The sequence below is a fragment of the Pygoscelis adeliae genome, unplaced genomic scaffold, assembly GCF_000699105.1.
Source record: "Pygoscelis adeliae isolate BGI_AS28 unplaced genomic scaffold, ASM69910v1 Scaffold34, whole genome shotgun sequence".
Lineage (NCBI taxonomy): Eukaryota > Metazoa > Chordata > Aves > Sphenisciformes > Spheniscidae > Pygoscelis > Pygoscelis adeliae.
This window is the reverse complement of record NW_008824658.1, coordinates 891,700-903,435: the sequence shown is the minus strand read 5'-3', so window position 1 is coordinate 903,435 and position 11,736 is coordinate 891,700. Positions and strand designations below refer to the sequence as shown.

General features: G+C 42.6%; 1 protein-coding gene across 5 annotated transcripts in view; it reads left to right on the top strand.

Moving 5' to 3' along the window:
* GRIA1 (glutamate receptor, ionotropic, AMPA 1) overlaps positions 1-11,736 on the top strand; it is a 132,474-nt gene that overhangs the window by 95,462 nt on the left and 25,276 nt on the right. For all 5 annotated transcript variants that reach the window (XM_009322621.1, XM_009322620.1, XM_009322622.1 and 2 more), the window contains one exon: positions 621-991. In XM_009322621.1, the coding sequence (XP_009320896.1) occupies positions 621-991 (371 nt within the window). The remainder of the gene's footprint in view (positions 1-620; positions 992-11,736) is intronic.

Sequence of the window (11,736 nt, the reverse complement as noted above, 5' to 3'; positions counted from 1 at the left end):
AGGGAAAGGGGAAATTAGTGTAGGGACCATCAGTGCCCAAGTCTCTGTGTCGCTGTGTTGGAGTGAGGGATGATCTGTCTCCTGCTGGTAGCTCTACGGTATATGCCGACAGCCATTTCAATGCATTTCCCTTTCCATTTTCAAGACGGATTGTAAAATAAGTGGAAAGTGCACATCAGTGTCACTAGGACATTTTCCTCTTCTCCTGCATCAGTTATACAATCAAAAAACAGTTCCTGATGGAAGTAAACATCCTGGCATCCTTTTTCAGGCAATTGGCCTTTCCTTGCCTCTTTTGATGTCTGGATGATAAAGCTCTTTTAGCGAAAATCATCTGCATCAGACTGTGGCATCAGTGGATAAATCAGACAAGAAGAGCTAGGTGGCTGCAAAAAGAAAACACTGTGATTTCAAAACAGAACTGGTAATCAGCAGTGATAAAATGGAAATAACCCACCAATATTATGGGCTGCTCCTTTTTAACATTTCTCTTGCAATTGGCTTTGTCTGTTTACCCCTGAGATAGCAGGGGTAAACAGAGATCAAAGGAACATAAGCTGGAGTTAGCAGATGTATTTTATCCCCAGAATGCAAATCTCTTTTCTGTCTCTCCTTTTCAGAGGGCGGATGTGGCTGTGGCACCATTAACCATCACTCTGGTTCGAGAAGAAGTTATAGACTTTTCCAAACCGTTCATGAGCTTAGGTATCTCTATCATGATAAAAAAACCTCAGAAGTCCAAACCAGGAGTTTTTTCCTTTCTGGATCCTTTGGCTTACGAGATATGGATGTGCATTGTTTTCGCCTACATTGGAGTGAGCGTTGTCCTCTTCCTGGTGAGTCGCTTCAGCCCTTACGAGTGGCACACTGAGGAATTTGAAGAAGGACGAGACCAGCCAGCCAATGACCAGACGAATGAGTTTGGGATATTCAACAGTCTCTGGTTCTCCCTGGGAGCTTTCATGCAGCAAGGATGTGATATTTCTCCAAGGTGGGTTGCCTTCCCCAATGAACCTTTTTCCAGTTCATGTGATTTAATCTTTCTGCATGCTTTGGAGCTGAACAGGTTCTTCTTTGACCTTCCTTCCTGAACCATAGTGTAGTTCTCTGAATCAGTTACAGATTCAGAAAGGATCCAAGGGTTCACAGATCTCACACCCATGAACTTGGGACCTCAAACTTGGGACCATAAAAATACCATTCTAAATTTATGCTGGGGAGTTCTTTTGAGGGAATTTACAGAAATGCAAACAAGATGTTCTGAAGCCACACATTTGCAATTGATTTTTGTCAGTCATTTTTTTTGTTGCGGTTAGAAAAAAGGTCATTCTAGCATTACAAGGAAGCTATAAAATTCCAGTAAAGTAAGGAGAAATAATACAGTAGTTGCCCAGTGAAAGGTTATATGGTCTGTGCCAAAGATCATGGAGCACACTGAGTGGCTTTAAGTATTATTGGCATTTAGAAAGGTCAGAGAAGTACCAAGTTTTCCTTCTGGTTCCCATTTCAGTCAATAGTTCTGCTGCCTGAAAGTTCAGTAGGACCCAAAGTCCAAAGGGTTCCTAAAGGGACTTTTGGTAGAGACATTTATTCTCTGTATAAATTAATGACTCTTGTGATTACTTTTAGATAATTTTTCTTGGAAAAGCTAGCACAATATAAGGTGGCTGAAAAACTGCATGAGATGCAGAAGATGTAAACCTGTGATAGAGACACAAGCAGAGACTTATTTTTAAATAATGTCTGGGAATACCTCCTGCATTTTTGAGAGCTGTATTCCCACAAGTCTTATGACAGAGATTTTGCCTACTGCAGGAGCCCGTGATACACATATCTTCTCAACGCCTTGTTCATACAAAGGCATTCAAAAATAAAAGAAGAATTAAAAGCATAGGAACTAAATAGCTGCAAGCATGACTCTGATAGATTTTCTTATTTATTTGCACAAGTTGTATGTCCAGTAAGTAATGTCTGTAATAGCTGAGGGATCTTTCTTGTGGTATGTGTATATTCACGTGAGGCAGGACCACAGGTGAGCCAGGGATGAGGTTTTTGACACCTCCAGTGTTCTGTGTCCAGGGCAGAGGTACTTAGGTTTGTGAGGCTGAAAAAGGGTTAATGAGCTGTGGCTTGGGATGTGGATCATATGTACCCATCATTCCCAAGAGGTCTGCTCTGGATGTTGGTTGGAGGTTGGTTGGTTGGTTGGTTGGTTGGTTGGTTGGTTGGTAGGTTGGTTGGTTGGAGAGCATGTGGACAGGACAAACACCAAAGCCATCAGACATGGCAGGATACTGCTGTCATTCACCCTCTCCACAGCTGCAAGAGGCACAATGTGTCTGCACCGCTCACACACACCTGGGTTTTACATGCAAGCTCATTGGACCAGGAAAGTTGCTTGTCCCAGTTTAGACTAAGAACATTTTTCGACAGGTTTGACTCAAACCAGAGGTACTGCCAGTCACGAGAATGAATTTATAGGCAGTATATGCATTTTCTGCATTTACATGCCATGGTGACAGCTGAAGTGATGCTCTGATAAAAGCAGATGGCCTTTTTCTTTTTTCCCCATCCTTCCTTTTTTGGGCTTTGCCTCCCTTCTCTTCAAGAGAAATTTCAGCAGAGATACGTGTCTTGTGGGTGAACACAGTAGGCAGAAGTTAATTTCCCGCATGCTGGGATGGCATCAAAGCTCAGGGGACGAGAAGGAGGCACAACTCCATTGGCAAGCAGAGATAACACTGCGCAGCTCAGCACAGCTCCCGCGGGATGGCGGGGGGAGGCCAGGCACCAGATTGTTGGCTATTGGATAGCAGTTTGTCCAAATATTAATGAGCTTGGGATAGCGGGGAAATAAGAGCCTGTAGGGCACTTTGATAGTGACAGCTTTTATGAATATGTTTTACCATCTGATCATTGATTAGTAGGAGCCCAGCCGGAGCACTCAGAAAGTCTTCCCAGCAGAGGGAATTTCAACTTTACCGCTGTCTTGTAACACAGCCCTGTGCGTTAAGATCAGGTTATTTCCATTTTCATTCTCATTGTTGTTCTTGTCATCATTATTCTTATTTAGGAAAGAGAATGTCTTCCTTTGGGGACTTTTCAACAGCCAGTTTGAGTTCCAAGGAGGAACGTGGAGAGGTGAAAAGCTGAGACTTTGCAGAATAGCAAATTTTGAAACATCTGTAATAAAAAGTGTTGGGGGAAGATCAGTGGTTTTGATCCAAATAACAAGATTTACTCTAGCTAAACATGCTTTGAATCACCATTTCAAAGCGTTGTTTTATTTTGCTTTGAAATGGGAAATGAAAATTATTCTGTCATTGTTATTTTAATGTTGTTAATTTGATCATCCTGATAATGAAAATTACAATTTCATTGAAACCAATATTTTCCCATAGAGCATAAGAGTACTTTCTGACTATAAATATTTGCAAGAAGAGAAAATTTGAAAAACAGAATATTGGAATTATTATAGCTCCCAGTCTTCTGAGTACAGCTCCTTGTGATGGTTGCAAGTGGAGGGGGACATTTCTGTGAAATGTGAAAGCAAGGAGGATGCAGAAGAGTGAGAATTTCTGTAGGATGTTGTTGTACAGAAAGGCTCTGAGTGCGCTCCATATTTCACATGTATTTTTCACACGAACCTAGTGCAGGATTTCTGTGACACATCACTTAGAAATGAATGCTTGGTAGAACGACATTGTGGGCAGGTGGGGATCTGCTCTATTCCAATATATTTCCTATACGGTTGCTTCTAAACTTATCACTACAATCTCTCAGCATCTCCCCAGTAATGTATTAACCAACATAAATAGCTCCTGTTATGCATCTGTTCTGTCATTCTCTCCCCAGCAGAAAGGAGCAAGTGCAGGGGTGTATTTTGTTTTTGTAGAGGTTTTGGTTTGTTTATTTCAGTTTTGTTTTGGAAAGGAGTAGGGGAAATTTGTCTGGAGGGTTTTTTTTTTCCAGAGCATGTTTGTTTTAAGTGCATATGCCACTATGTATTTATCAGAAAAAAAAAGTAAGATCAAAACTGCAGACACATCACTCAGAACAGCGGGTGGTGAGGTTTGCAGCAGCTGCACAACCTACCAAGCACTTTAAAGATACACTGTGAATTTGATGACCTGTGGATGGCCAAGACAGAGCGTAGCTGTGGGTTATGTGCTCATAGCTTCTTCTCCCAAGGTGTGAGGCTGCTGGGCATGAGGTCAACTGGTGTCCTTGAAGCTCTGAAGCCTTCATATCTAAGCATAGACTGGATGACTGTGAAAAGACCAGGCAGTAACCAGTCATGGAGAGTCCCAGCCGTAGCTGGTGGCAGTCTGTGTTGTGCCTTTGGATGCTGCAGCATGAGCATGAGCAAGAAAACCATCCCTCCTAAGCCATGAATGGAATGATTCCATTGTACATAGCTTCAACCAAAGGAGGCTGTGAGCTCTTGGACATTTCCCACTGGAGTGTGTCATCTCCCTTCTGCACCATCACTGACCAGTGGTCCCACTGGATGTGGTTCAGTCACTACCGTGTGGACTAATTTGTCCTGGTTGAGGTGAGACGGTGCCTGCCATTGCCCTTAAAGTCTGTGCTTTCAAAGTGTTAGCTGATACACAGCAGAAAGGGGTAGAAACAACATTTTGGAGTTGTGAGTAGTTTCATGTACATAGTAATGGGCAGAAATCAGTGAAGTCTGAAACGGGCCATAAATGATTAGGCTTTGCAAAGTGCCACCTTAACTTCAGAAAACAGTCATGAAACTGCAAAAGCACTCATTAAATGTGAAATACAGACCTAGAAAGGAGATTCTTAGAGCAGGCATCAGAGGTAATAAATATCCTGCAGCCAATAGCGAGAGCCTGCAGCAAGAGAAAGGTGAAGTAAATATGATTCACATTGTACCATTTTTCAGAAATGTACCATTTTTCAGAAATGTAATTTGATAAATTGTCTTCAGAGCTTAAAATAACCCCAGTGCGCAGCAGCTGTGGAGAGTGGGACCTCGCTAACATTCAGCATGTTGCTGCCATTCCTCACTCACGATGGACCCAAGGCCATTGTGAACGAGACTGAGGGGACGTCTGGGCTTCCCAACCTCCTCTGCAGCAAAACGAAGTATCTGAATTTTTCATCTGCCCCATTATTTTCTACAAAATAAATTATTTGATTGTTGTGAAAAGGATAAAAAAGCAGGGAGTAAAATACATATTTTTGTTGTCAGCTTCCTAGCTTGATCTTCTATTTTTTGTTATCTCAAAATATGTTGCTTCATATGGTTTGAGCCCAAAAGAGACTTCCTGTATATTGGAAACTATTAAATTTAATCCAGTTACTCTTCCTGTGACTCAGAAAACTTATGTTTGACTAAAATTAAATACATTTGGCTAAAATATATCTTCCAGAAAGGCATATATTCTTCCTGTGAAGGTACCATGAGATAGAATATACACAGTTTCTCTCGTCTGAGTGACTATAGGAGTCTTGTCCCCACTGGAGTTTGACAGGAGGATGAATATCACACAGTATCACCCAGTAAATGCAGCCATCCTCTGTGCCCTGCCAGAGGAAAATTAAAGAGACATCTTCAAAAATAAACCCAGCTTCATGGGGGCTCTCTTTATACTGTGCCGTGGAAACAAAACATACGTATTTTGGATTCAGATCAAAACATACCATAAGTAGAAGGGAGATGTATAGTCATACCATGACATGATAGGATATCATGTCACGATACCTGGACAGCACAGCTTGAAATTGCTCATTATAATCTGCATGACTGGGAACAGATCTGGAGATGCCCTGGTCAGCCTGCGCTGGAAGTGAAATGATGAATGAAGCTTTCGTCACAGCCTGGGTCTGGGAGAGAGCCAGACTTGAGAGGGGAGGTTTCGAGAGCATCAGCAGGGATGCATGAGCAGGAAGAGTTGCTGTGCCGGCTGGTCTGTGCAAGGTGCCGTAAGGGAGCACTGCTGGGCCATACCAGCGTGCCCTAAAGACTGTGGGTGTTTACTGCATGCAAGGAGACATGGCGCAAGACGCAAGTCACCCTTCAGCCGGCTTGGGATAAAGAGTTAAACGGGTCTTAACTTGCCTGCAGAGTCCAGACCTGGAGCCAGTGCAGGTGCAGTGGCACGTGCTGAGCAGTGACCTCCTGGATGGGGGGAACAGGCTGCTTAGGGAGATTTGCTCACAAAGATGGTGAATGAATGCACTCTGAGGTGAGAAGGAGAGATATAAATGCTGGCTGCTATCCAGTCAATAGATACGATCTATTATTTATAGGCATCTTGTGGACATCGTTATTTGCTTTTAGTGACATGGAAACAGTGTGCTCTGGCTGATCTATATAGTGTGTAGCTGGGCTTGTATTTCACCACACTTCTTTGCAGGCCTTCTGTTGCACTCAATCATGGTCGTTTGTCTGTGGAAGAGCAAGTACGGTATTTATTATATAGCTGTAATTAATGCTGAACATTTTCTTCTGCTGTTTTTCCTGTTTATTTACATTTCTTTTTAGATCAATTGAAAAAATCACAGGAGATTTCAGCCATAGAGCTGGTGGAAATAACAGCAAAATTGCTCCACAAGTTGTTGAAGGTTTTTTTCTTAAATTAGCCTCTAGAGATTTTGAAAAATAGCAGCACTTTTAAATTTCATCAAGATGTTCCTAATACTGAAAGATTTTATCCGGTTTTAGACAAGATCTAAATCAGAAATTGGTTAGGACAAAAATTTTCTTTTTTTTAGTGAGAGGTTCTATTTGAGTTGTTTCAAGGGAATTATTTCTGTTCTGTCTTTTGTTAACTTACATTTGCAGGGTACTTACTTATTTTGCTAAAAATTTAGAATTAGGAAAATTAGAATCAGCTGCATTTAGCAATTAGAAGGGTTTTAATTCCTTCCTGAAATGAAAGCTGAGCCTCGGTGTTTTTGGTGACTCTTCTTGATTTCAGTAGGCATCTTCTCTGACACTCCAAGCATCTGCCTGTTTTTTTGGCCTGATGCACAGTTCTGGTGCTGTCCTTGCAGTACCCATTATAACCTTAAACCTTAACTTGTCCTGGAGAGTCACTGGAGAGCTGTGCAAGCTCTCCCAAGGCACGAGTCCCACAAGCAATGAGAAAAGATTTGTGCTTCTTCTTTTTTTTCCTCGCACTGTTTGCACAGGAAGGTCTGGGGGTGATGGAGTGGAGCTCGCTGGCAGGGCTTACTAAAGCTTCTCTGGGGACATGGGAGCCAGTGTGCTTGCTCCTACAACCCAGGTTGCTGACCACCAGTTGGATTCACTGCAGAGTCTCGAGACAAAGGGCATATTCTTGCAATGAAGGAAGAAGCAGTTTGTCGTTTCCTTGGGGAGCATGTGCAACCTGCAGCTCATGCTGGGGCTGCCCTGGGGGACAAGGCAGCCAAACCAGCCTGGGAGCAAGGTTGGTTCAGCATCCCTGCTACTCCTGCTCCAATGTGGGGTGAATCTCGGAGGCTTGGAGGCTTGTCCGTGGGGACAAAGCTCAGGACCATTTACTTTTGGCAGTTTGCTTGAACTGGTGAGCTGAGGTTGGTCTTTAAGAATAAAACTAAAAAATTAGGATTTCAACTTCTGGAAAAGTCTTTTTTCCTTTTAAAAGTGTACCAAATGATTTTGCAATTATCTCTACCTGGCAGAGTTAATTATGTCCAGGGAAAGGAAATTCAGGTCACAGGGTAACAGCAGTACTTGCAAATCACGAGGAACTGATGACCACACTCATTTCTGAAGCACACTTAACCAGGGAAAGTGACTCACCAGAGGAGCAGCTTGACAAATTGCACAATATCTAACTAAACAGTCCCCTTTGGAGCTTGTGCACTTCCATGGCAACCAAAATGTGGCAGCCAGGGGAAAATGGAAATTCTTTTAAAATAGTCATCCTTGCTATCCTCTTTTTCATTTGGAAGAATGCTGAAGGATACAGAAGACTCAGAGAAAGGAAATAACTAACTGAGAGAATATTGTTGGGAAAATGCAATTTCATCTGTAAAGGAAAAATTAATCTTTTGGATTTCCACGCTCTGACATCTGAAAATTTCTAAATGCTGCAGAGGTCATGAATGTTTCCTCCACTGATCTGTAAGCCACTTCCTCGGGATGGCTTCCCCATCAGGCATATCTAGTCACTCTTCCACAGCTCTGACTTCAGGCCTTTACCATTGAGGTTGCTGGGGGACAGCAAGATATTTGCTGAAAGTCCCCCCATTGAGTGACAGATTTACTAATCATTCTACCAGCTGTGTTTAAAATAAGAAGCCAAACACTTGGTCCAAAAACAGATTTATTAAGCTAAAAATATATTTGCAATCTCTTTCTTCAGGACTAAATAAAAGTTTCTCATATTTTTGACTGAAAATAAAAATATCAGGCAGAAAAGTGCATTGCCTAGTTTTTTAACCTATTGGGAAGTTTTATTAGGACATCTGTGATGTGGAAATGGCATGTGCTGCTTGTGTTTCTAGTGCTGTGCGCTGGCTCAGGATCGTGAGTGGTGCTAAGATTTATAGGGGTGCCTCTGAGATTTATAGCCTTCTTCATGACTCCGGCAGGAGACCCTCTGAGGCTCCAGGGACTCCCTATTACGCTGTACTTTGACTTACCGATTTTCAATCGGTAAGAGGAACACACTTTCTCTTTTCCATTTCTTCCCTCTTGATAACCTGTTATCCCCAAGCAGTCTGCTCAGCTGGGGTCTGACATCCTCCGAGCTGCAGTCAGGACTGAACACGCTTGTGTCTTCCTAATAGCTAGGTCGATTGCCAAGTGTTTTTGTCAAAGAATAAGGGTTGTGAGGAGCTGAATGACCTCCATCTCCCTGAAGTGGTGTCCTCTGCAAGGCCACCTGTCACACACTGCTTTAATGTTGGCACTCCAGAAAAATATCGTAGCTAAGATGGGAAACCCTGATTATGTTTTCACAGGGAAGCCCTGTTTAAATAACTCTTCCATATGCTGTACATCACTTTTATCAGCACTAAGATATCATGTGCACACTGTCTGGATACACAGTAGAATGAGCACTGAACTCCTCAATTCAAATTGTTCTGACTCAGAACACACAGAGCATCCACAGCTGCTCTTTGCTGGTTTAATCCCCAGAGCTGGCCAAAACCTCATGGCCTTCCACTGGGAGGCTCAGAGTACTTCTTTTATTCCACTGGAGTTTGGGATTTATTGTACCTATTCTGCTTTTGTCACAGATTTCATCCCAACTACTTGCCCTGGTAACTGGGGAAGTGCCATATCCCCTTTTCACAAGAAGTTCAGGAATGCATACATGCAGTGAGCAATGTCCATTGTAACACCCCAAAACGGTGAGCAGGCAAAGACAAATTTATTGAAATATGATGGAGGTGATTGGTTGTTCATTGTGAAAGGCTTGGTGAAGCTGAGTAATTGGGAAAAGCAAAATGTGGGTCATGCTAAGAAATAGAGGGAAAAGCCTTGCTGTGTTTGGACGGGGTCTGGAGTTGGAGGATGCAGACCATGGAGTCACCTCTGAAGTCCTCCATGATGGTGTCTTGGTCCCCCTTCCATTTTCACTCGGATCAAAGTAGTCAGGTGACAGACAGGGGCCACCTGATTCATATCATCAAATGGTAGGAAAGGGCATACAGCTCATGTACACACTCCTTTCTTTAAGCCCTAGCATACTTTATAGCATTCCATCTATTTAATAAAATAATCCGGTAATTCTGATTAATGCCTACCCAGAAGAGTTGCTGCTTACCCTTAGATCCAAAGGCTAAGCAGCAATAATCCAATCATGGTAATCATAACTTACTACTTTGATCTTCAGATAAAAGAGCCTATAGAAGTGCAAAAGTGTTACATCACCGTTATTTGGACAACTTCAAAGCATGTTATATACACTAATGAATTCTCCCAACACAGCCTGATGAGAAGTAACAGGAGGCAAATGTGTAAACAGAGGAGTAGAAAGGAAGAGGGGAGAAGATGAGTCCTCATATGGTGAAAGGGAAAAGCAGTAAAAATAAGTACCTGTACACTGTGGATAGGTGTGAGATGTGAAGAGGGGTCCACGAGGGCCCAGCTGCAGGAGTCAAGTACACGGGATGCTATTCTGTAGGAGGAATTTTCTCTTCTCTCTCATTTCTTGAAGGTCTCAATAAGAAGCAAGATCTCAGGCTGCAGCGTGGCAAACAGAGGGAGGGGGCAGCTTTTCATCTCAGCAGTGCTTCCAAAGCCTTCAAAAATTTAAAAAAAACACCAAATGGATCTTAGCAGGTGTAGTAGGGGCAGCAGAAACACTGAACATGTTTTCCTTTCACAGTTTTGGAGTTTTAATGTTAAAGGACAGGCACTCCTGTGTCTTCTAGAAAACACTGGCTGGGGAGGCCAGGCTCATTTCTCACCACTTCTACAAAGGATACAGTATGCCCTTGTAGAAAAAAGAAAGGTTCAAAAGTGAAAATAGAGAAAATGTAACTCTTACAGTCTTGGTGAGGGATCACATTTTAAATTAGAAATGAGAGAGAAAAGGAAGGGAATATTTGGGAATACTGTTCAGAGTGAAAATCTTCCAGTGCAGAAAATACTCTCCTCCCAGAAAAGGGCCTTTCTCTTGTCAGACTGGGAAATCTGACAAAAGACAGACAAAAAAACAGAGCAAAAAGAACCAAGGCAAGGCACCCTGGAAGAAGTCTGAACTAGGTTATTGTAACATTGCCCAGAAGTCTCAAAAATGGAGCTCTAAACTGTGAGCACATGTAGATGACTAAAGAGGATCTTGGAAAAATGAAGAACTGGTAGCATATAATCCAAGATATATTAAATCTTTGGGGGGAAAAAAAGCTTTTTCGTCAAGCAGACTTTGAAGAAGAGACTGAGGGAGAGCATATGAAATCTAGCAACACAGCAAAGGACATGAGCGCAATAGGCCATTGTTTAAAAAGAAGGATGAGTGCTGTTAAATTTGGGCCCACCTGAGGTTGAGGAAGTTCCTGAGTAATGAATCTCCCGGGGCGCTCCAGCGAGTGCTTCTGACAAAATTTTATGCTTGTCACCTTGTGAGTTTTTCTCAGCAAAGTGAACAAATGTCACCAAAGTGAGAAAAATACATGAAGAGCCTTTTTTCCAGCAAAATTTTTTGCTCAAAGGCATGACGAGAGCCAGTTTTTTTCCTTGTAACAAAAGCTGGCAAAACTGCAGAAGAGAGATGACTCTGCCTTTCACCAGAGCTGCCGAGCAGCCCAAAGTGACCATGTGTTTCTCAGCAAACTTCTATCTAACCACTCATCCCTTACATGCTTTAACTTGGTCAGCCCTGAATTGGTCAGGCAGTTGGATGATCACTGTAGGTCCCTTCCAACTGAAAATAATCCAGTCATCTAAACTGCCCTGGTTTGCAACATGGACAGGCACACTGCGCCTGTACTTAAGAGGATGGCACTGTATTTATTTGGATCTATCTGTTCTTCCTTTCAACCACACTTTTATTTTTTCCTAGGGTTCCACTTCATCCCTCTATCCTAGCCCTTTCTTTACAATGTTGGAGGTTTTTTTTAGTAGCCCTCTGGAAGAGTTGGGTGTATTATCCTGTATTTTTAGGCATAAGCATCTCATCTCAGCAGCCAGTTCTAACTGCTCAGGGACGGTGGCTCCCTCAAGTGAAGGACATACCTCAGTTCTGCAGTTCTGCTCTGTAGGAGTGTTTTTATACCATGGGTGGTACATGGTTCCTGCTG